Source organism: Salmo trutta, chromosome 18, assembly GCF_901001165.1.
Source record: "Salmo trutta chromosome 18, fSalTru1.1, whole genome shotgun sequence".
Lineage (NCBI taxonomy): Eukaryota > Metazoa > Chordata > Actinopteri > Salmoniformes > Salmonidae > Salmo > Salmo trutta.
In genome coordinates this window covers 45,156,324-45,180,245 of record NC_042974.1, presented here as the reverse complement: position 1 = coordinate 45,180,245, position 23,922 = coordinate 45,156,324, and the positions used below count along the sequence as shown (strand labels likewise).

Sequence of the window (23,922 nt, the reverse complement as noted above, 5' to 3'; positions counted from 1 at the left end):
TGTCCCTGGTACTGCTACAACCGCTGTTCTGTCCCTGGTACTGCTACAACCGCTGTTCTGTCCCTGGTACTGCTACAACCGCTGTTCTGTCCCTGGTACTGCTACAACCGCTGTTCTGTCCCTGGTACTGCTACAACCGCTGTTCTGTCCCTGGTACTGCTACAACCGCTGTTCTGTCCCTGGTACTGCTACAACCGCTGTTCTGTCCCTGGTACTGCTACAACCACTGTTCTGGTACTGCTACAACTGCTGAAGAATAGTTGGTAGATAGAGGAGGACATTGACATTAAGAGTAAATTAATATAAAAGAAAAGGAACATTTTAATTTGAAACTATTGGTAATGTTGAAATAGTAGCTATATAATGTAGAACCTTGAAGAGGCATACCATTCCCTTACAATCCTCTGTGTGTGTCTGTGTGTCTGTCTGTGTCAGGCTGTGCTACGTGAAGCTGAAGCTGTTGCTTATCGCCATCGAGAACAAGTCGGAGCTGGGAGAGAGCAGGTTGGTGTCTCTGTGTTTCTCTCTGTTTCTCTCTGTGTTGTACAGGACTACATGGCTGCTCTTGTTCTGTGTATCACCACTGGACCTCTCTGTCTGTAACATCCCAGAACCTTTTTAAATCTTAGGATGTCGTTCAAGATTTATCTGTAAATAGTTGTCTCTGTGTTGAACCATGAAAACCATTAACGCTATATGGTACTATTAACTTGCTAACTATTAACATGAAATACTACTATATTTCACTTACCATAAATTGCTAAATCCCACCCACCCAACGCCAACAGCAGTGTGAACTGGTTTTGTGCAAATAATGCATTTACAGTAGAGTTGTTTTAGTTGTGTTTTTACTTCTTCTATAGTGATTTCATAATATAGTAATGTCTAACTAGCTTGTTATATATTTTGAAAAACATTTCTTTTTAAACTTTTGCTCAGCCTTTTTGTAGTGTGCTTGCACCTGGACATGGTATCGTGAGGCTTTTCTTTTGGTCATGCCAGGCTTTTTTCCACTACATAGTGCCACCATTCTCAGTGCCATCTGAACTGCATATCTCTCTGATAGCAGAAGTCAATTATTTCACAGATGCAATATGTGTAATAAGATCAGCTCTTCTAGATCATCAACCTTCTAGTTTGCTAAGTGATATGAAGGTCTTCAACTTTTTCACAGAGTGCTACATACAGCAAGCACTTTCATTTCCCCAGCAGAAGGTAGAAGGACAGCCAATTGAGACATATTGAGACACATTCATAATCTGATTTTTCATCTCTCCTTTTATGTTAATAACAACTGTTTGATTTGGGGTTTTTTTCTTGTTGTTTGCAGAAGCCGAAAGCGGTATGCCCTCTTCCTTATCTTTCCCTCCAAACTTCAACCCTATCGCCACCACTTTAGAGCTGCTGACTTTGGGTCATGTTTCCTAAGGATCCATTTCCAAACCCTATATCAAAATGGGCCAATGTCTCACTCTATATTTGATTCTGTTCCTTGTGCCTAATGCACTAACTTCTTTGCAGGCAGAGAGAGGATAGTTGAATTTGACTCGTTTGTAACTCTTGTTGATTTGTCTGATGTTGTCGACGTGCCCAGGCTAACACCATCTCCTCCATTTTTACCTCCCGTTTTGAGTTTCTTTCTGTCTCGCGTTTCAGTCGTTCTGCTTCATTTCTTTCTCCCGCCAGATCTTTTTCAGTGTCCTCCGTCAGTCGTAACTGTGTGTGAACTTTGCCAAACTGATTATCATTTTCTTTCCGGGTGTTTGTTTGTTTTTGTGCTATGCTCATCATCACAACACTACTTCATATTATTATCGTTTTGATAGTGTCATCTCATGTATCAGTCATGAAACAGATTGTTGATGTCTGAACCCCAGAAGGGTTTATGATCAATAAGGCTATTGTTGATTTGTTGCACATTTCTGCAATATTATGGAATCGATGGATTGATTATGTCATTGCAGTTTGACACAAATGCATGTTTTATAGATTTTTACGATACCAACAGCATTTGTTAAGCCATGTCATATCTTATTCAAGGCATGGAACCATTAACTTTGGATAACTTAACATTTATCCAATAGAGTTTTTAGGCCACGTTTTCCATGGGTGCTGCAAATCATCTTCATACTTGCATTTCATCCCTTTCTTACTGTTTTGTCATATGTGTGTGGATACGGTTTGCTTTCTGTGCTTGAGTGTGCGTGTGTGTGTGCGTAAGCTTGTGTGTGTGTCAGTCACCATGTACCCCCATACCTGTGAGTCTCTGAGTAGATGTTATCAAGTGAGGTCACTTCCTGTCAGTTTGGTGTTTAAGAAAACAATCCAACTGCACAGAAGTTACTGCAACAGTCTGCATCTACGTACCTGTCTCTTTATCTGTACTGCAGTGGCTATGCCTGGTCTGTTTTACAAGTGTCCTACTCACACTGTTTGGTAACTGCATGTAATAACACTCTATCATATGGGATGCTTGCCTTGTTGCTCACAATATGAGGTTTTGATACAGTTTGGGCCTCTATGCATAATTGGAGAAAATTACATTTTGTTTAATTTCTTTGTTATTAGATCTGAAATGTGTAAACTATGTGAAATCTCAGATTTCGGCAGCAATGTGTTTTTTTGTAGTGGCTTTGTTAGTTTTTGTATTTTCCCGAAACGGCATGTCAAACGTGATTCCTGTTTTCTGCTCTGGGGCCATTCTATCTGATATAAAGCTCAATAGGGCAACTCTAAACTTAAGTTTAGCAGAATATCATGTTATTTTGCTGTTGCTATCGATTACAGCTTTATAATTGATCCAATCGCCCCCCTTATTGTTTAAGTATGTTGTTTGTAGAGCCCAGAGGAAAGATTGTAGAGCCCAGAGCTATTTTCTGAGCCTGTGTGCACTTTTACACAGTATAATGTTGCTATAGAGAAGTTGTCTAAAATCTGTCTAAACAGTACCAAAACCTAAAAACGTTTAATGTATAAAGGCCGAACATTGAATGACAGTGAATAATTAATAAATTAAAGAGTTGATAAAATAAAGTTTTAGTAAATTAAAGAGTCGGTAAAGTAAAATAACGTATTAGTAGATTAAAAGGTGAATAAAGTAGAATGAAGTATTAGTAAAACACAGGATTAGTAAAATGAAGCCTTAGTAAAGTATAATAAAGCATAAGTATAATAAAGTAAACTAAACTATTGGCAAAGTATAGTATTCATAAAATAAGAAGTAAAATATTTGTTAAGTATTATCAAAATAAGTTAGGAAAGTATTCCTAAAGTAAAGTATTATTCATTTCCCTTTCGTCTGGGCTCGGAGGCCAGGGGTGTCGTCCCCTGACTGTCCGTCTGTGTGTTCCGTTTGTTAGTCTGTCTGCACTCCCATCATTGATGATTCCTACCCACAGGTAACCATTAATGAACTGGGCGTATGTGCGTGTGTGTCGTCCACTCTCGTCTGTCTAATTCAGGGGGAATGATACAGCCAGTCCATACAGGCACCCTACACACACAAACACCATCCTAATCTACATCATCTTCTTTACTGTTGACATATGTTTGAGGATACAGTTTTAGGGTCTGTGAGGTTAGGGGTTACAGTGTTAGGGGTCAGAATGAATCTGAGTATGAATATTACTTATCCATTAGATAACATTACATGGACATTTTCCCTCAGCTTCTTGGTTATTAATTTGTTCTCCCTAATAAATCAACATGGACACTGATAATGTAATCATATCACATTTCTTAGTTCAAATACCCTAAAGCAGTACTGTAGCAGTACTATAACAATACTATAATACCCTAAAGCAGTACTGTAGCAGTACTATAACAATACTATAATACCCTAAAGCAGTACTGTAGCAGTACTATAACAATACTATAACATCCTAAAGCAGTACTGTAGCAGTACTATAACAATACTATAATACCCTAAAGCAGTTCTGTAACAGTACTATAACAATACTATAATACCCTAAAGCAGTACTATAACAATACTATAATACCCTAAAGCAGTACTGTAGCAGTACTATAACAATACTATAATACACTAAAGCAGTGCTATAACAATACTATAATACACTAAAGCAGTACTGTAGCAGTACTATAACAATACTATAATACCCTAAAGCAGTGCTATAACAATACTATAATACACTAAAGCAGTACTGTAGCAGTACTATAACAATACTATAATACCCTAAAGCAGTTCTGTAACAGTACTATAACAATACTATAATACCCTAAAGCAGTACTGTAGCAGTACAATAACAATACTATAATACCCTAAAGCAGTACTGTAGCAGTACTATAACAATACTATAATACACTAAAGCAGTGCTATAACAATACTATAATACATTAAAGCAGTACTGTAGCAGTACTATAACAATACTATAATACCCTAAAGCAGTGCTATAACAATACTATAATACACTAAAGCAGTACTTTAGCAGTACTATAACAATACTATAATACATTATATAACAACACTTAAGCCTATAGCAGATGATTCCTATTCCTCTGTAGTCTTAGTCCGAGGGCTGTTCATTCCCTTGCCTTCCACTGTCCAGTACTAACCCAGGTAACAGTATCTAACTGTAGTGTAACACGCCCGTTACATCATTCTGATAGCTGATTGGCTCTGACTTCTGAGACTGAAACCACTCCATAACAACAATTTTAATTCTTCCCCCCCCACACACACACACACACACACACATCCCTCCTAACCCTGCCCCAAACCCCATCCAAGCCAATCAGAACCATGGTGAAAAAGAAAAAATATTAAATGTACGAACCAACTCATGCTGTTGCACATTCTGTCCATCTGTGTGAGTAGCCTCAGAGAAGGTGGCTTAACAAGGAAACAATGGAAGAAGCAAGGTGTTTTTTGACACAATAACACTTGAACAAATACCCACCTCCATACAGTGGCCTACTAGCTCACACTGATAGCATTTACAGTACTTCCATTCCATACCACTCTCCAAACAAACTGGAGACTGCAGAAGCTGTGATTCCTTTGACCAATCCAATCAGGCCATTCTAAATCGCTGGCTGTAGTAGTATAGCTCCAGCTAGAGGGTTGATGGTGTGTGTGTGTGTGTGTACCATTCCTCTTGATTAGCGCGTGAGTGTGACTCTAACGGCCTTAACAGCGCCTACAGAGCGTGATGTCATCTATCTCTCCCATTACCCAGCATCCTCATCAACCCGGGGAACCACGTAAAGATGCAGGAAGGAACTCTGGGGTTTTTCATCGCCAGCGACGCCAAAGAAGTAAAGAGGTAATGGCAGAAAAAGGCCACAGTCTCAATTTAAGGCCTTGTCTGTGTTTTCTATTTTCACTCTCTTGGTGGCTAAAAAGGTCACCATACTGTACAAAGCGATTAGACATTAAACTTCCATAAATATCATTGGTAAAAGTAAAAGCCAGCTGGTAAAAGCCAGCTCACAGCTCAGCCTGGTGGAATGGGTAGAACTCAATTGGTGTAAGTTGCAAACCAAGATAATAAATGTCTATGCTGCTGTTTCCCCCAGAGCATTTTTCTACTGCAAAGCTTGTCACGATGACATCACAGACCCTAAACGGATCAAAAAGTGCGGTTGCAAACGACGTGAGTACAGCTACTCCCCGTCCACAACACCACCACCCACCCCTCTCATGACCCCCCAACCCCTCCCCTACCCCCCAATGTCTCTGAAGTATGACTAGGATGTGCTATAATACAGATTGTCATATCCCTTACTGTTTCTCATAGGAATGTCCTTTTACAGTGATAAAATGGAAATGGAAATTGCCCCAGTGATTACCTTGAGTCTCTTTTGAGTGTATCAACTGTAATCACAACTTTCAAACCTTCATTGTGGTATGATCTGAAATCAATGTGTTATGGTATTATTTTCTCAATCCAAGAGAACAGTACAGGCAACATTGTGAACATGTTAGATTTTTTTCATTTCATTTCTTTTTTATTGTGAATATGTATACCTATCATGTGAAGAGTTTATCATATTGATGAAACTAGCTAGAAGGGTGGACTGAAGTCTGGAGGGAGAAAAAGAGAGAGAAAGAAAGCGAGAAGACCGGCAAAGAGAGAAAGAAAGAGTGGGAGTTCTACATCGGTATGCTAATGATGGAGTAAGTGAGTGTCAGGGAGAGGTAGAATGACAGGAGTAGCTGAGCAGAAGGAGGCTGTCAGATCGCCATAGTGACTCTGTGACACAGGCAGAGGTAATGACCTCAGTCAGGTGGAAGAATAAATGAGCCAATGGCTTTCCTCTGCTCAGGGGTCATTGGGTCAGACAACCAGACTCCCTATTGGCCCAACCATACAGAATCAGAGCGCCTTATTGGGCCAGGCATTCCACCAAAAACATCTTCAGCAGTGAATGACTTAGAATATGACTTAATATTACTATTGGTCAGACTGGGAATTAGAGAATATGTACCAGGGTTGGGTTCAATTCAATTTCAATTCAGTTAATTCAGGAAGTAGGAAAATAATATTTTGTATTTTTGGTTTACTTTCTGAATAGCCTGATTTGAAAGCATTTATTCAGAGGCAGGGCCTTATTACTACCTGACCTACATGGGCACTTGTCCCAACATGTTAGCATGTTAAATAATTGAGTGTCCTGTAGTCTCTGTACATCTAGAAAGGTCAGCAACAGTTACAGTAAGCAGCCTATGCCCAAACACATGATCTCCAACATCCTTTCCCTTTGTCTGTGTCATCTCAATTATTCACACTAAAGGCCCCGTAGTCTGTCAGGTAGAGAGAACCAGAGACCTGTATTGTCTGATTCACAGTATAACTGAGACAAGGCAAGCCGAGCTGTACTAGGCTGGCCTGGTTACATATCCACTACAGTTGCTGGAACCGTGCTGGAAAGGACAATGTGAACATAATGTATCCAAGCCAGCACAGTATGATTTGGGTTGGCCCTATAGTGTAATTGGTAATCATGCATTGGTCCACTAGATTTACTGTACCTGAAACAAGACAGTTATATTCTAGATTATTTTGGGTTTCTGTATCTCCATCCATACTGTTTTATTACCAGCAGGAGGGCCCCATTTAGAGAGATGACCGTTCCATTACTAGAATGGAAGTTTGTCTTCTGTTAGTTCTGTTTTGTTTCTGTTGTTATTGTTGTTTATTTTTTCCATGTTTTTATGACCATTGACATTTTTTTAATGTTATTTCCTTCCCCTGCTGCCGCCGGGAAACACCACTTCTTTATTTTAACCACTCTCTGGTAGTGATTTATTGTGAGTAAAACAAACACGGGTTCCCTCCTACCCAGAGTGCAGTGCAAGTGTCTTTTCTCTTTCTCGGCCAATAGTATACTGTATTCTATGTTGCATGTTACCAGTGTAGCATTTGCATCCCTCTCCTCGCCTCTCATCTTTACACTGTCCTGCCTCAGACCAGGCCTGAAGGAATACAGCAGAACCCTAACTCAAACCAGCATCTGATTGTCTAGTGTGTCTCCTCATAGGCCCATAGTCTAGCCCAGCCTCAGACTCATTTCAGATGACAGTGGAGAGTGATTTTAATCATAGAAGTAGATGAACTCTCTTCGACTCACTTCAAAAACGTATGTATGCCGCAATATTTGGTTGTTAAACTGAACAGATCTGTATTAGAAACCCAATCCTAAAACTTTGTCATCAGCTGTCCTTAAGTCCTCCTTACCTCCTCTCTCTAATGTCACGCTCTGAGAAAGTTGTAAATGGGTGTGGTGACAATCTGAAATATCAAACACACAGATTGATATAGGTAACGTTAGTCATGGATTTTTTTGAGATTTTTTTTAGTGATTTTTGCACACTGCTGTTTTTTCTGAAAAGCGTAAAGTGTTCTTGTGGGAAGTTCTTAAAATATTTCAGCTTATTGAGCAATGTTGCAAAACACAATCAAAACAATCTGGTCGTACCCCCCTCACTGCTTCTGGTCCCTTCCCCGCCCCCCAGTGCTCTGGTCCTCTGCCCAGCTCCAGTCATACCATTACACAGAGTTCATCAGTGCATTTAGAATTGAAATGTCGTCGCCCCCAGCCCCACTGCATTTCAATTCTATATGGTCATCAGGCCCTTTTTTACTCACTGCCCTCAGTGGCCTGAGTGAAAGAAAACAGCTTCATTAGACAGTTATTTTCAGCGCCAATGTTGTACTGCCATTTGGCCACTAGATGGCCATGTATCACAGTCCTGAATGTAGCCTATTGAAGGAAACTGACACACATCCTCAGAAACCTATTCAGCCAGAATATGATGAGCAACAGGGTGTTTCAGTCATAGACTGTTATACTAGAATGGTAAAAACGTGCAATTTGACTGGAACACTCATGGGTATACTCAATATGGACGCCGGTCCAACCATCACAGACCCATTGATTTGAATGGAGTTACTGTACTAGTAATGGTAATATCTCTATGGTTGCAGTTAACTGTAGGTGTAGCTTAACCTTTACAGTAGTTGTCATACAAATCTTAAAGGGAAAAGTTGTCTTACTTTAGTTTCATCATTGCATAAATTAACCCTTGGCTGTGTTTTATGCAGCCTGGTCTCATAGTCTAGACATAACATAGTAAAAGTAAATCCGGGACATTTGAATTAGTGTGATTTGTTACGTTTGGTATGGTCACATAAGACAAAAGATTACTTAAGGCGAAAGTGGGTGGTTGGTCGGTGTGGAAGGGTGGGCGTATAATGCCAACGTCTAGCGTGTTCAAATCTCATCACGGACAACTTGATAATTTTAGCTAATTTGCAACTACTTACTACTTTTTATCTACTTTGCAACTACTTAGCATGTTAGCTAACTTTAACCCTAACCTTAACCCCTAGCCTAGCTACAACAAATTGGAATTCGTAACGTCATATGTTTTTGCAAATTTGGAACTTATTGTACAAATTGCAATTCGTAACATATTGTACGAAATTCAATTCGGAACATATAATACGAATTGGAATTCGTTACTTATCATAAGAAATGGATGATGGACATCCTCAAATGAATAACTACCATATGAAATGTAACATATCATACAAATTGGAGTGGATCGAATTTACTTTTACTATGCTACATCTACCTCTGAGTCCAGGTTGGTTTTATGGTGTGCAATGTTTGATGGTTTGGTTTGGTTGGTTGAAGATGTCTGAACACAAAGTGAGTATTTCAAGGGAAAACTGTTCTTTGTGTTACGCATTCCTCTATTTCCATTTGTGCTTTGCAACATGGTACAATAACTGAAGAGTTTAAAAGTGGTTTTAGTTTGGTTGTTTTCGATAAGTATACATATGTTAATATATTATGACTGTTAATATAATATGACTAAGTTTGATTTACTATTCAAAGTCAACAATGCTCATCGAGTTCTTGCTGAATAGGGTTGTCTTTCACTTAAGAGGATCAATGTCCGTTCGTCAGGTGTACATTTTAGGACATCCTTCTCACTATCAATTTTCAATACTGGCTTCATGATGACTTGGTCTTTGTACGTTTTGTCAGGTGTAATGTTGAATGGGACATACGAAAACATACTTTTATTTCTAGAACCACAAACAAAAGATACAGCGCAGTTTTGTGTGCCTGTGTGTGTTAACAATCACCTTTCTTTGACAAAATGTACAAAGACATTCATGTTCTTGTGGACTCTTGTAGTGAAGAATGTCCTAAAAGGGACACTGTAGTCCGTATTGTAGTAGATCAGGGTAACGGGTATGTGTGAAGTCATTTGAGTCAAACAAATTGTCATGTCGTGTTCTCCATCTCCCCCTCCCATGTCTCGCTAACCAACAACTACATGTACAGTACTGTGTTCAACTGAATGCCCAGCCTAGAAAGAACTCAGAATAAAACTCAGAGTTCAGCATGAAACGAAAGCCACACTGCATGTCTGTCACGCCTCCAAAACGGTTTCTGCTCTGTAAACAGTTACCACACTCCACCCCTCTTTAATCGCTGTGATCTCTTTATGCGTGCTTATGAATGCTTATAAAGCGCTTATGCATGCTGTTTATAGGATACAGTCCCTGTTTGGGGCCAGGCCTCGCTCCCCATTCTCTCTCTGGCCACAAACTGAAACCTGCCACCTCGTTTGGGCTCCTAGCCACACATGTTAAAACAGTAAAAGTAGACTTACAGTTCTCCTCCGAGAGAGTGCCGGAGTTTCTGTGAGGGTGTTAGAGTGAGTTAGTGGCATAGAGAGAATGGGAACCAGAGTTACAGAAATCTAGAACTGCTGCTCTGAGGGGCTTTCACTACCTACCGCTACTTCTCCTGGGGTTAAGACCTCTACTGTACACACACACACACCTCAAATGTTTGACATACAGATCTGCCATCTTAATTTGATCACTCTGTTGTCACAGATAATTTTTCTGTGCAGCAGGAAATGCAAAGGTTTAAAAGGGCTTCTAAAGTTTTTAATTTCTACTTTAAAATGTCAGACTTGATTTGCCCTAATGAAAAATGTATCGCCCCCTACAAACATTTCCATTTATTATAATCCACATAATAATTCACGTTTCCTGTTGCTGCATGCAAGATATTTGTTCCTGCTGTGAGAAGCAGGGTCAAATTAAGAGAGTTAATCTGTACTCCATGTACATCCACAGTAACTTGCAAACACATACACAAAACTCTCTGGGGGAGTGCTGGTTTAGTGAAACTCTTGTATTATAGACTAGCATGGTATGGCCAGTCTAGCCAATAGAGTAGTGTGATGATGCCTTGACCAAGGCTGCTGCACCTGCATGAAGGGATACAGGTACGTGATCCACACCTTTAGCCGGACGCATAGAGGTTGTTATGATCTGTTCTGTTCTAATTGGAATAATATGTGTCTCTAGGAGGTTTGCTGCTGAAGACATTGCCCATGCTACACTACTACCCCAGAATGACTCCCCTTCCATCTACCCCTGCCCCCTTCCCCCCACTGTCATATTGGCCTGTATACCTGTTATGGCATTTTCAGCCTTAGGACACAGCTTGACCCTTGAGCCTAAGACCATCTGTACTACAAGTTAAATTGGACTACAACATTCAAATTGTTCAAAACTTTATTGATCAAAACAAGATTTAGGACAACTTTGAAAAAAGCTTTTTTTGGCCTTGATAATATATTGCACACAATTCTTACTGCAAAGAACCAAAAGCAGTTTGGCACTCTAGCCGTATACTGTGGGGTCCAAAATTATTGACACCCTTGATAAATTACTGTATAAAATAAATAACAAAAATACTGATCTATATTGTACGCAAAAAAAGGGAAATTATATTTTTTTATACTAATACAATTGCTCAGAGAAATAGATTTTGTTTAACAAGTAATCGTTTTTTTCTCAAAAAGGGAGGGGTCAAAATTATTGACACCCCTGTTTTTAATACCTTTCAATACCTCACCTTGCGAGGATAAAAGAGGGATCTTAGACCATTCCTCCGTACAGAATCCTTCCAGATCCTTGATATCCTTAATGTGCGCTAATGGACTGTCCTCTTCAATTGAAACCACAGGTTTTCAAATGGGTTTCAAATCTGGAGACTGAGATGGCGATTGGAAAATGTTGATTTTGTGGCCAATTAATAATTTCTTTGTGAATTTTTTTGTGTGCTTGGGGTTATTGTCTTGCTGGAAGAGGCAACCAGGTTTTTGGCTAAAATGTCCTGGTGCTGGGTTAAGTTCATGATGTCATTGATCTTAACAAGGGCCCCAGGACCAGTGGAAGCAAAATAGCCCCATAACATCAAAGATCCACCACCATATTTTACAGTAGGTATGAAGTTATTTTCTGCTTAAATCAATCAAATCAAATTTTATTCATCACATGCTTCGTAAACAACAGCTGTGGGTTAACTGTGACATGCTTACTTACGGGCCCTTCCCAATAATGAAGAGAGAAGTAAAATAGAGAAGTTATAGAAAAGTAAAACACATAATAATAAAAGTAATACTAGATGCATAATGAATAACGATAACTTGGCTATATACACGGGGTACCAGTACCGAGTCGATGTGCAGGGGTAAGAGGTAATTGAAGTAGATATGTATATATAACTAGGAGCTGTGTATGTGATAAGCCAATTATGAATTGGCCACAAAATCAACATTTTTGCAATCGCAAGTCTCCGGACATGAAACCCATTGAAATCCTGTGGTTTGAATTGATGAAGGATATCAAGGATCTGGAAGGATTCTGTATGAAGGAATGGTTTCTGGTTTCCCAAACCCGGTCCTGGGGGCCCCCGTGGGTGCACGTTTTGGTTTTTGTCCTACAGTAGTACTACACAGCTAACTCAAATAATCAAAGCTTGAGGTATTGAAAGATATTGAAAACAGGGGTGTCAATAATTTTGACCCCTACCTTTAAGAGAAAATATGACTTATTTAACAATCTCTTTCTCTGAGCAATTATATTAGTATAAAATAACATAATTTCCCAATTGTTTTAAGCATACAATATAGCTCAGTATTTAAATGTACAGTATTTTATACAGTTATTTTTGCTCATCTTTATCAAGAGTCTCAATCATTTCGAACCCCACTGTATGAAGCTCCCTCACATTTTAGGTGCCCATTACCGGTCTTTTGTTGGGTCTCAAGTCAGTTAGAGCTGGCTTCTAAGGCTTTGCACTTATTATCTCCTTTATGGGGGAACCTTCCGGCTTCCCAACATGAGTGTTTCTCCTTTTGCCATTAACCTGCTGCTTTTCCTCTTCCTCTCATCCCAAAACATGACTGTAGCCAAGATGTCCGTCTACAAACAAATGAAACTGGCATGTTGTTTTGATTGCGGCCGTTCAGAGCGAGACTGCTCTTGCATGTCAGGCAGTGTACATAGTAACATGGACACCCTACAGAGGGCCTACCCACTCTCCTCTGTCTCTGTTCATGATTGCGCAACCACTTTACGTGCCTGTAAGTTATACCGCCCAACACGTGTTGTTACATGTCTGTTGTGTGCCCTGTATGTGTGTGTGTTTCATGTGTAGGTATACATGTGTGTACTGTATGTGCTTTATACGTAAAGTCGTCCACGTGGCTTATTTAAATGTATTTATTGTTATTGTTATTAGTAGTAGTATCATTCATTTGAGTAATATGTATTCTTATTATTTCTGTGGGTTGTATTGGGTGGTGGTGGTGGTGGTGTTGCTTTGTGGTGCTGCTCTACTGCAGCTGTTAGCTCTGTGGCTAGCGCATGCTACATCAGTCAAGCACTTGTGTGGTGACTGTGTTATTAGACAGTTGGTGTTTGGTGTATTATATTGTTTCTAATACAGTATAAAATGTGACTATGTTGAAGGGATGCTTTATCTCTGACTGTATGCAATATCTTGATGACAGTTTTAATTTATTTTTGTTGTCGTTTTCTCTTCCTTTATTTATGACGGCATCCCATGCTTTTAGGGGAACCTCCTTGCTAACTGTATTTCTGTTCTGATCCTGATCATTATATTTCAAACTCACAGGACAAGAGCCATGCTCGAGTGATGTTCATAGAGCGATATTAATAGAGAATGTAGATATGTAGCATATCAAATGGGGTTCATCTTAAAGGTATACTACTAAACAAAATGACATCATCATACACAATGGGATGACCTCCTACCTACATCAACAGAGACTTCAATTCCCCCTTCGCTAAGTCCCATCCCAGAATTTTAGGCAACCCATTGCAGCGCTCCAGTGGATAGCAACTGTTGCTAACCAAGGTTGAGTCCAAAGCATGGACAAGCTCTCATTTCCAAAGTATGGAAGCCAATGAGGGCAATGGCAAAAGCGGAGGGTGTTCATAAAAAAAACAAGTTGTTTACATGACTAAATAATTTAACAGTGCACCAGGGGAACTTGGGACTGTGATTCCTGAAATGCAGTGCCTGTTGGAGTATTTTTACGAATCCGAAATTATACTTTTGTTGCATTGTTTGCTAGCTGGTTAGCTTGCTAGCGCTCATTGACCAACGTTGAAAATGTTGCTAACGTTAGTTAGCTAGCTAGCCAGTTAATATAACTTGTATTCTCCAAATGTATGTTAACTTGCTAAGTTAGCTATATTATTAATATAACTCACTGCTGTCAACATCAGCACTACTTAGCTCCAAAATTAGTTAGTAGCTTTGACTGCATGCTAACAGTGCATTCAGAGCCATCCGGTGGCTAGCCACAGTACAAACTTAATTTTACCAGGTTCCCGTGAAGCAATTGTAATGACAGTCCAACATAACATTCCCGAAAGTCTTCCGATTAGCATGGGGTGGTCAGTGTTTAATTTCATTGTGTATTAAAAACACAGTTTGAGATCATTGTGAGGGGTTTTCTCTTTGAATTGGGAATTAGACTTCCCGGGACAATTAGGAGCGAGGTAGCAACCGTAACCAGAGGGGTTGGGCTTAGCAAAGGGTGATTTATTGGCTCTCACAATATCACACCCTCCCTTGTGGCCACACCCTGTTGTGCATGATGATGTCATGATGATGTCAGTGTTTACAGCCTCATTGCCAGACTTAAGTGTTTATCATAGTCCAAAACATGTACGTATACACACAGCAGTGTTCCAGAATATTGGACTGTTGGCTTTCATACTTTTGGAATTCTCAGCGCAGCTCAAGCAGTTTCTCCAACTGTCAACACATTCAAATGAATAGAGGACGCGTACCGGAGACGTGTTGGTTTGGAATTGTGGTTTAGGTGCATGTTTGGGCTGTGTGTCCCCCGCGGATGGTCTCAGAGTCATGTAGCTATGTCACAGTGGGACCCCGGACTACATCGTCTCAGTGTCTGTAGACTACGATTCATGCTTTACACCACATGTCCCTTGAACGTTCTCACCGTGGCTTATTACATGATCCCTATGTGATAATATGACTGTCTGTCAGAATGTTGTGGTCTGTAGTTGTTGACAGTTGATTGTGTATCTCTTTTCATCCTAGGAAAGCAGTTAATCTTCCAATAAGAAAACAATGAATATGATGAGCGTTGAGTTATACCCAGTTGGGATCGTGACCCTCAGCCATGATACTCATCTAGCCCCAACCAGCCAACATGTATGGATTGACTTGTAATTAAGTAGCGAGCTACTCCACAGGATTAAATGAAGTAACTCCCTCTCTGTTTTCCCAGACTTGATCTTTGTCCCATCAGATTACTTTCTCCTCTTCCTCAGTAATCAGGAACCCAGAAGATCATGTTTTGTTCTTTCCTTAAAGGGATAGATAAAAAAAAAACTTACTGCAACTTACTGAGGGTGTTTCATTCAAACCATTTTTTTGTTTTGTTTGCTGGTTATTTAGCATCATCCAGAATCTCCTGGCTAGCATTTTTGGAGCTTGTAGCAATGCTAGTGGAAACAGATTGAACAAGTTAGCGCTGCATTCACAAGCATGGGGAACAAGCCCTCTGTTGCTCCTCTAGGGCTGTCTTGACCTATCAGAAGACCCAGGCAGAGGAGAGAGGGGAAAGGGAGATGACAGTGGTAAAGGGAAATAGCAGTGATTGGATAGAGGGTAAAGAGAGATGGCAGTGATTGGATAGAGGGAAGGGGAAATAGCAGTGATTGGATAGAGGGGAAAAGGGAGAAATTAGCCCCATATGATTTCCACCTCACTATCCTCCCACCATCTGCAAGTGAGCTCAGACTAGATTAGTGTCAACCGGCTGATGATGAGTTTGGTTTTGCCTCTTGTAGGTTGGTGGGCCGCTACTCTCCCTCTGCACCAATTACTGGTTATTAGGGTAGTTACTGATCTCTCTCCTCCCTCAGCCCCTCGTAGGATTTCATGGAAGACTAAATCTTTCTTGTTCTCGTTAAAGGGGCGATCAGCAGTTGCTACATCCATGTTTGGACTAATAAATTGATATGTACCCATTGATTCTTGAAGAATAAAGTGTATCAATGCCACATGAGATTTGTTTAACTGTCCTATCCCAGCAGAACCCAAAATATAAGCTTGTTTTACTACGTTTGTAAACAATGTAAACGAACACCATATTGCCTCAAAACATGGTTATTAAAACTATAATGTTGATATCATGGATGGTATTTAGTATTTGTATTTATTTAGGATCCCCATTAGCCAAGGCAGCCACTACTCTTCCTGTAGTCCAGCAAGATTGAAAATATTACATGACATTACATTTCATGACACTTTTCCCAGCACATTAAGTGCGTTCCCTCAGGCCAGTACTCTACTATCACATTATCTGTGTGTAGAGTGCATGTCTTATCATGTGTATGTGTGTCTGTGCCTGTGTGTGGGTCTCTTCACAGTCCCTGCTGTTCCATAAGGTATCTTTTTATCAGTTTTTTAAATCGGATTCTACTGCTTGCATCAGTTACCTGATGTGGAATAGAGTTCCATGTAGCCATGGCTCTATATAGTTCTGTGCACCTACCATAGTCTGTTCACTTGGCAATTGTGAAGAGACCTCTGGTGGCATGTCTTGTGGGGTTTGCATGGGTGTCTGAGCTGTGTGCTAGTAGTTTAAACAGACACTTCTGTGCATTCAGCATGTCAACACTTCTTAGAAAAACAAGTAGTGATGAAGTCAATCTCTCCTCCACTTTGAGCCATGAGAGATGTACGTGCATATTATTAATGTTATCTGTCCGTGTACATTTAAGGGCCAGCTGTGCTGCCCTGTTCTGAGCCAATTGTAATTTTCAGAGGTCCCTTTTTGTGGCAACTGCCCACACGACTGAACAGTAGTCCAGGTGCGACAAAACTAGAGCCTGTAGGACCTGCAATGTTTATATTGTTGTTAAGAAGGCAGAGCAGCACTTCATTATGGACAGACTTCTCCCCATCTTAGCTACTGTTGCATCAATATGTTTTGACAATGACAGTTTACAATCCAGGGTTGCTCCAAGCAGTTTAGTCACCTCAACTTGCTTTCTACATTATTTATTACAAGATTTAGTTGAGGTTTAGGGTTTAGTGAATGATTTTTACCAAATACAATGCTTTTAGTTTTTGAAATATTTAGGACTAACTTATTCCTTGCCACCCATTGTGAAACTAACTGCAGCTTTTTAAGTGTTGCAGTGATTTCACTCGCTGTAGTAACTGACATGTATAGTGTTGAGTCATCCGCATACATAGACACACTGGCTTTACTCAAGGCCAATGGCATGTCATTGGTAAAGATTGAAAAAAGGGGCCTACACAGCTGCCCTGGGGAATTCCTGATTCTACCTGGATTATGTTGGTGAGGCTTCCATTAAAGAACACCCTCTGTGTTCTGTTAGACAGCTAACTCTTTATCCACAATATAGCAGGGGGCGTAAAGCCATAACACATACTTTTTTCCATCTGCAGACTATGATCGATAATGTCAAAAGCCGCACAGAAGTCTAACAAAACAGCTCCGACAATATTTTTATCATCAATTTCCCTCAGCCAATGGTCAGTCCTTGCATCCGTAGCTCTTTCTATGAATTTGAGAATGGTTACATTCTCCAGCCCCATCCTCAGCTTTTTACAAAAATGGTGTTGGGCCGGCGCTTTTTTATTGTTTCAACTGCTGATTGCTGCTTTAAAGGGGAAATCTGCAGTTACTACATACATTTTTGGACTTACACTGAGTGTATAAAACATTATAAACACCTTTCCATGATATAGACTGACCAGGTGAATCCAGGTGAATCCCTTATTGATGTCACTTGTTAAATCCACTTCAATCAGTGTAGATGAAGGGGAGGAGACAGATTAGAGAAGGATTTTTAACAATTGAGACATGTTTTGTGTATGTGTGCCATTCAGAGGGTAAATGAGCAAGACAAAATATTCAAGTGCCTTTGAATTGGGTATGGTAGTAGATGCCGTGCACACTGGTTGTATCAAGAACTGCAACACTGCTGTGTTTTTCACGCTCAACGGTTTCCCGTGTGAATCAAGAATGGTCCACCACCCAAAGGACATCCAGCCAACTTGACACAACCGTGGAAGCATTGGCGTCAACATGGGCCAGTATCCCTGTGGAACGGTTTCAGCACCTTGTGGAGTCAATGCTCCGATGAATTGAGGCTGTTCTGAGGGCAAAAGGGGAGAGGTGCAACTCAATATTAGGAAGGCGTTCTTAAACGTTTTGTACACTCAATGTATAAATTAATGATATGCACCCATTGATTATTTAAGAATATAATTTATAAATGCCTCATGAGCTTACATTTACATTTTAGTCATTTAGCAGACGCTCTTATCCAGAGCGACTTACAGTAGTGAATACATACATTTAATTTCATGCATTTTGTTTTTGTACTGGCCCCCCGTGGGAATTGAACCCACAACCCTGGCGTTGCACACACCATGCTGGCGTTGCAAACACCATGCTCTACCAACTGAGCCACAGGGAAGACCTTAGTTCAATTGTTATACCCCCATCAGAACCAAAAATATAAGCATGTTTTACTCCAATGTTAAAAACAAAGAAAATGTAAACAAACACTATATAGTCTTAAAGCTACAATATGTAACGTTTTGGGCGACCCGACCAAATTCACATATACATTCTCATTGAAAGCAAGCCTAAGAAGCAGTATATCTGTTCTATGTGTGCTATTTCTATGTTTCCCGTTCTTAAGGTATTTTACTTTGGATTTTGTACACCAGCTTCAAACAGCTGAAAATACAATATATTTGGTTATTTAAAATATATTTCCAAGCGGTTTAGATAGTACAATGATTCTCTACACTTGTTTGTGTTGTCACATGAATTGAAATTAGGTGAACTATTAGAATTTTAGCAACCAGGAAATAGTGTTGCGATTTCTGCGTATTGCACCTTTAAAACATTGTTAATACAATCATTTTGATATCATGGATGGTCAGTCCTTGCATCTATGTCTATGAATTTGAGAGTTGTTACATTTCTCCAGCCCCATCCCTAAGCTTTTTACCGAAACTGGGGCTGGGAATCACTTTGTTATTTCAATTACAGATTTCACCTTTAACTCTGAACAAAACGTATTTTTCGCTGAACAAAGTGAGTTAGAGATCACTATCGCTGGAATTCCTCTGTCTTTTTCCATGTTTTTCTCTTTCAGAGTGGATAAGATGTCTCTGACCACGATGACTTCATTCACATCTGAAATTGATTTTCAACTGGTTTCTTCTTGAATAGTGAATCTGCGAGGCACTTTACATTTAGACCACACATTATGCAGAGTTGCCAATTGAAATATACATGGACGGGCTAATAGAAGACATAGCCGTGTCTAAGTCTAAAGTGGGGCCGCTTCTTCCTAAGTAAGAGCAGTGAGTCAGCTAGGAAGTAAACCTTGTGCAGGTGTAGTCATCTTTGGAACACGCTGTTTCTGTTCTCTCAGGGCGTTGTTTGTGTCAACTTCTGGGGACCATCTGGGGCAAAGATTCCGGTCTGGCGGCTGGGGATGCTTGCTTAGGGCAGGGTTAGGGTCAGGAGAAGAGGTTTAGGTTGAAGTTGGAGCTGGGTTGGGGTTTCTGGGCAGGGTTGGGGACAGGAGAAGCGGTTTGGGCCTGGAGCCAGAGGGTTAGGGCTTGGGCTGTCTGCTGTGAACCAGAGACATAAGGCTGTGGCTAGTCTGTGTCTGACTTAGAGGGAGATGGGTATATGTGTGTGTGTCTCAGCGGCAGGCGATCCTTATCTAGCCTGACGTGGAAATTATGTTAGCATTTTTATTTCCCTGGCTCTGCTGGTCCGTCACCGAAACCTGTCCTGACAGGTCCTGTCCACCAGGCAAGTTTGGTTCCCCCTTCTCCCCTCCGCGGCCCTCCACGCTCCTCCATCGCGCTACCCCTCAGACGCTAGCCAGTTAGCCTGCCGCCTCTGCGGACGCAGGTAGATCGATAGCGACAGATGCCAGGGCCAGCGAGGGTCCCTGTTTGAGGGTGTGTGCCACAAGGCAGCCCTGGGCCTTCACTGTGACCTTTACTGTTGAAGACAGAGCAGGGCAGAGCAGAGCAGGGAGGGCTAGTCTAGCTAGCTCAGTCTATGAGAGAATCTCCATTGCATACTCCTCATGTCCTCTCTCCTCGCCTCCTTCTCAAAACCCATTGGAGGAGAAGATCAGACGAGAGGGACCTCTGTCTTTCTCATCCAATGGGTTTTGAGAAGGATACGAGGAGTATGGAAAGGAGTTTCTCCCTTTGACTCCATCCCAAATAGCACCCTATTTACTATATATTGTGCATTACTTTTGACCAGAGCCCTCCCTTGTTTCCTTCATACAAATAACTATATCCACTTCTTCATCTAAGATGTATTCCTCTGAACTGTGAAATACTCTGAAACGGCTAACTTAGAATGACTCAGTAACTATGGTGGGTTAGGGGTGCTACTGTCCAGAGGGTGGTGTGTGTGTTTCTTTGTCCCTCCCTCAGTGTGTGTGTTATTGGGAGGTATGGGAGAGGGTAGATGTGTGTGTGACTGTCTTTCTGTTTGAGTTTGGTGTGTGTTCTGCTCAGTCTGTAGTCTGGGCTCATCCGTCCGTTCTGTGTGTTGTTCGTTCTCTCTCCACTCTCCCCGGATCACTTTTTAATTGAATACTCTTAAAAAAAACTCTCGATAGCTCCATGATAGCTCAACAAAAAAATATTGGAGTAGATTCAATGTAAGGGGAAAAGCTTCAGCACATTGCTGAGCTACTTTAGGAGTGGGGAGTTCAATTCAGCTCGCCTGAAAATGATTCCTAACCACAAAACAGGATTTTGATAACATCCCACAGTGCCACAGTTTTGTTTCATTTTCCAGAAGCACAACTTTATCCCCTCCCCTGTTTCACCTCGTTCTCTCTGTGGCCATACAGTCCATCTCTCTCATTCACCTCCTTCACCCCATCCATCGCCTCCTCTTTTACCATTCTGCACTATTCTCTCCATTCAGCTCACATTTTGCGCGATCACCAATGTATTTTAAAGTAGTTCTGACTCATTGTCTTACCATTTTCTTTTTACTTCATTTTACATCCATCTTAAATAATTTGATCTCTATTTCCTGTGATGTCTCTCTGATATCTGTCTGTCTATGATGTCTGTCTGTGATGTCTGTCTGATATCTGTCTGTCTATGATGTCTGTCTGTGATGTCTGTCTGATATCTGTCTGTCTATGATGTCTGTCTATGATGTCTGTCTGTGATGTCTGTCTGTGATGTCTGTCTGTGATGTCTGTCTGATATGTCTGTCCATGATGTCTGTCTATGATGTCTGTCTGATATGTCTGTCTGTGATGTCTGTCTGTGATGGCTGTCTGTGATGGCTGTCTGTGATGGCTGTCTGTGATGGCTGTCTGTGATGGCTGTCTGTGATGTCTGTCTGTGATGTCTGTCTGTGATGTTTGTCTGATATGGCTGTCTGTGATGTTTGTCTGATATGGCTGTCTGTGATGTCTGTCTGATATGGCTGTCTGTGATGTCTGTCTGATATGTCTGTCTGTGATGTCTGTCTGATATCTGTCTGTCTGGGATGTCTGTCTGGGATGTCTGTCTATGATGTCTGTTTATGATGTCTGTCTATGATGTCTGTCTGTCTCTCAGTTCTGTTTGTCTTTTCTGTCTGTCTGTCCGTCACTCTCATCATGATCATCACCACTCTCTTCCTCCATGTAACCTGTCATTTGTCTCTTGCACTTCTCCTCAGCCAAATATAAGTATAATGGATATGTCAGATCACGTAAGTGTGTTTCTCTGTCCCTCCCCATCCTTGCTTCTGCGACCACCCCCACCCAAACCCCTCCTCGTGTTTAGACCTATAATACTGTAGTCCCCTCACCATATCACCCCCCCCCCAAGTATTAATACAATGCTTTGTTTTGGTTTTTGTTCTCCCCTTTAGTTCTAGAACGCAAAGCTACCATCTTAAAATCTCTGCTGTACATGATGTGAATTGATGCAGTGTTCCTTGACAATAATAACAGAGTTTGTCCCCAGTGATGATGTGTAAATGAATCTCATGTCTGTCATTTTATAAGCCCCCCTTACTTCTTACATCAGAAATGCATAGATAACTTCACTATATTCTCACTAATTGACCTAGCTAATTCAGTACAAAACAGATGCCTCCCTAACTGTATAACATATGTCCTTTATATATACTGAACATACAGTATATTTGTAATAATTGATTTAAGATCCATGCTCTTGTTCTTGATGACGTTATGTTCAGACCAATACAGTTGTGTTTGTATTGTGCTGCGTCTAGCAGCAGAGGGCGCGACAACACCAGGGATAACGGGAAGTCAAAAAGAGACCGGCGTTCGGTTCAAAGCAGATTGCAATTTAGGTAAATCTCTCAGTATAAAGTATAGTATTGACCAAATGTACTCATTTCTGTCCTGTTTCATATAGATAGTGTGAATGTTCCATGCTGTTTGTTTGTTATAACATTATTTTTTTCCTTTTTTTTAATTCTACATTTTAATAACCATTTCAAATGCTTACTGTATAATACACTGCTTTCTGTGTTTATCATAACTACAGAAGTACTGTATGATACCATAACAAAAATAGCTGTAATGATAATATTAATGCTAACAATATTCTAAAATAATATTAATAATACAGAAATGCTAGTAATACAAACCATAATAATGAATAATGTTACATAGCAAAAAATACCCCAAAATACTATGATACCAATGTACTATCCAGCACCGGTAACCCTAATATTAATACACACAATATCTTCAACAGTGTTCTCCCTGCTGTCTTTTCCTATCTGTGATTTGCGTAGGACCCTGATGGGGGCTTGCATGCGTGATCGCCCCGTCTTGTGATTAGCATTTCTGGTAGGGACAGTTGCCGTCTGGGCTGTTCTGAGTGAACAGTGGACCTGCCAGGGTGTGTGAACGTGCTCTAATGCTGCGCGTGTTTGACAAGGGCCAGATGAATCCAGGAGCTATCGGTGGCGCTCCGTAAATCAAGGAGGCAGCTGACGGCTGGGATAAACCTCTGTTTAGCGCCCTGGGGGGCCAAGACCACGACACATACAACAACCTAACAACCTACTGTACCAACCGACTAACCAGCAGGAGGACAAGAGAACACTTCCCCTGCGCTCCTCTGCTTTGAAGACCAGCTATTTGGTTTACCTCCCTTTCTTATCCTCTTTCCCTCCTCTTTTCCTCTTTTCCTCCTTTCTTTTTTTGCTTTACTTTTTGTACCTCTCCATTCTTTTCTTTTCCTCTCTTCTTTGTGTGTTCCAAGAAAAATTCTAATAGAAATCATTCCACTGTGGTTTTAAAATGTGAATTTCCATCTACCAATACTGTAAGAGTATTATGGGGATACGTCCTCTACATTTGCCTATAGAGGGGTTTGGAAAGTAATTTGGCCTGACTATTTTCAGACAGGCTGTGTTACTGCTTTGTTCTAACACGCTGTGTAGTAAAATGGAAAGGGAGGGAGAAAAAAGCAGAAAAAGCTTTTAATTAATTCATGTTTATTAGGAATGGCAAAGCAAATGTCATATTGAACATTTTATTTTAAGCGTATGCCAAGTGCCTAAGTGGTGCTAAGTAAAACCGAGGTGTCATCGTCAATTACCGAGAAAATGATGGCTGCTTTCATGGCACACATACAGACCCTTCTCAAGTCATCTTCAAGGGGGAAATAAATGGTCCAACAATGAAATTCACATTAACTTTTTCCCCTTAAAATATTTAGTGATTCATTCACATGCAGGGGAAATTATTAATAATTTATAGAAGATTGTTTTAATAATGATTTATTTTGTGTCAGTGTTTGCAATTGCGTATTAGCATGTTTACTGTACATGTTTAAAAAAAAAATAAGCAGAAATGTAATCCATAACATTTATCATAAAATGTATATATCTGCTGAATATAATAACATCTAGATTTTTTTAACACACAAGCTGCATTCAATTTAATATTTCACGGCACAAGATAAATTGTAAAGTAAATACCATTGCCATTCTAT

At 40.4% G+C, this 23,922-nt stretch overlaps 1 protein-coding gene across 22 annotated transcripts in view; it reads left to right on the top strand.

The window, feature by feature from the left end:
* kcnma1a (potassium large conductance calcium-activated channel, subfamily M, alpha member 1a) overlaps window positions 1–23,922 on the top strand; it is a 283,780-nt gene that overhangs the window by 216,400 nt on the left and 43,458 nt on the right. For 5 of the 22 annotated variants that reach the window (XM_029698736.1, XM_029698731.1, XM_029698743.1 and 2 more), the window contains exons 16-19: window positions 436–504; window positions 5,196–5,282; window positions 5,536–5,612; window positions 7,262–7,270. In XM_029698736.1, the coding sequence (XP_029554596.1) occupies window positions 436–504; window positions 5,196–5,282; window positions 5,536–5,612; window positions 7,262–7,270 (242 nt within the window). Of the gene's footprint in view, window positions 1–435; window positions 505–1,330; window positions 1,343–5,195; window positions 5,283–5,535; window positions 5,613–7,261; window positions 7,271–12,751; window positions 12,926–21,622; window positions 21,656–22,183; window positions 22,265–23,922 lie in introns of all 22 variants that reach the window. The other 17 variants (XM_029698735.1, XM_029698730.1, XM_029698729.1 and 14 more) reach the window with 7 other exon arrangements.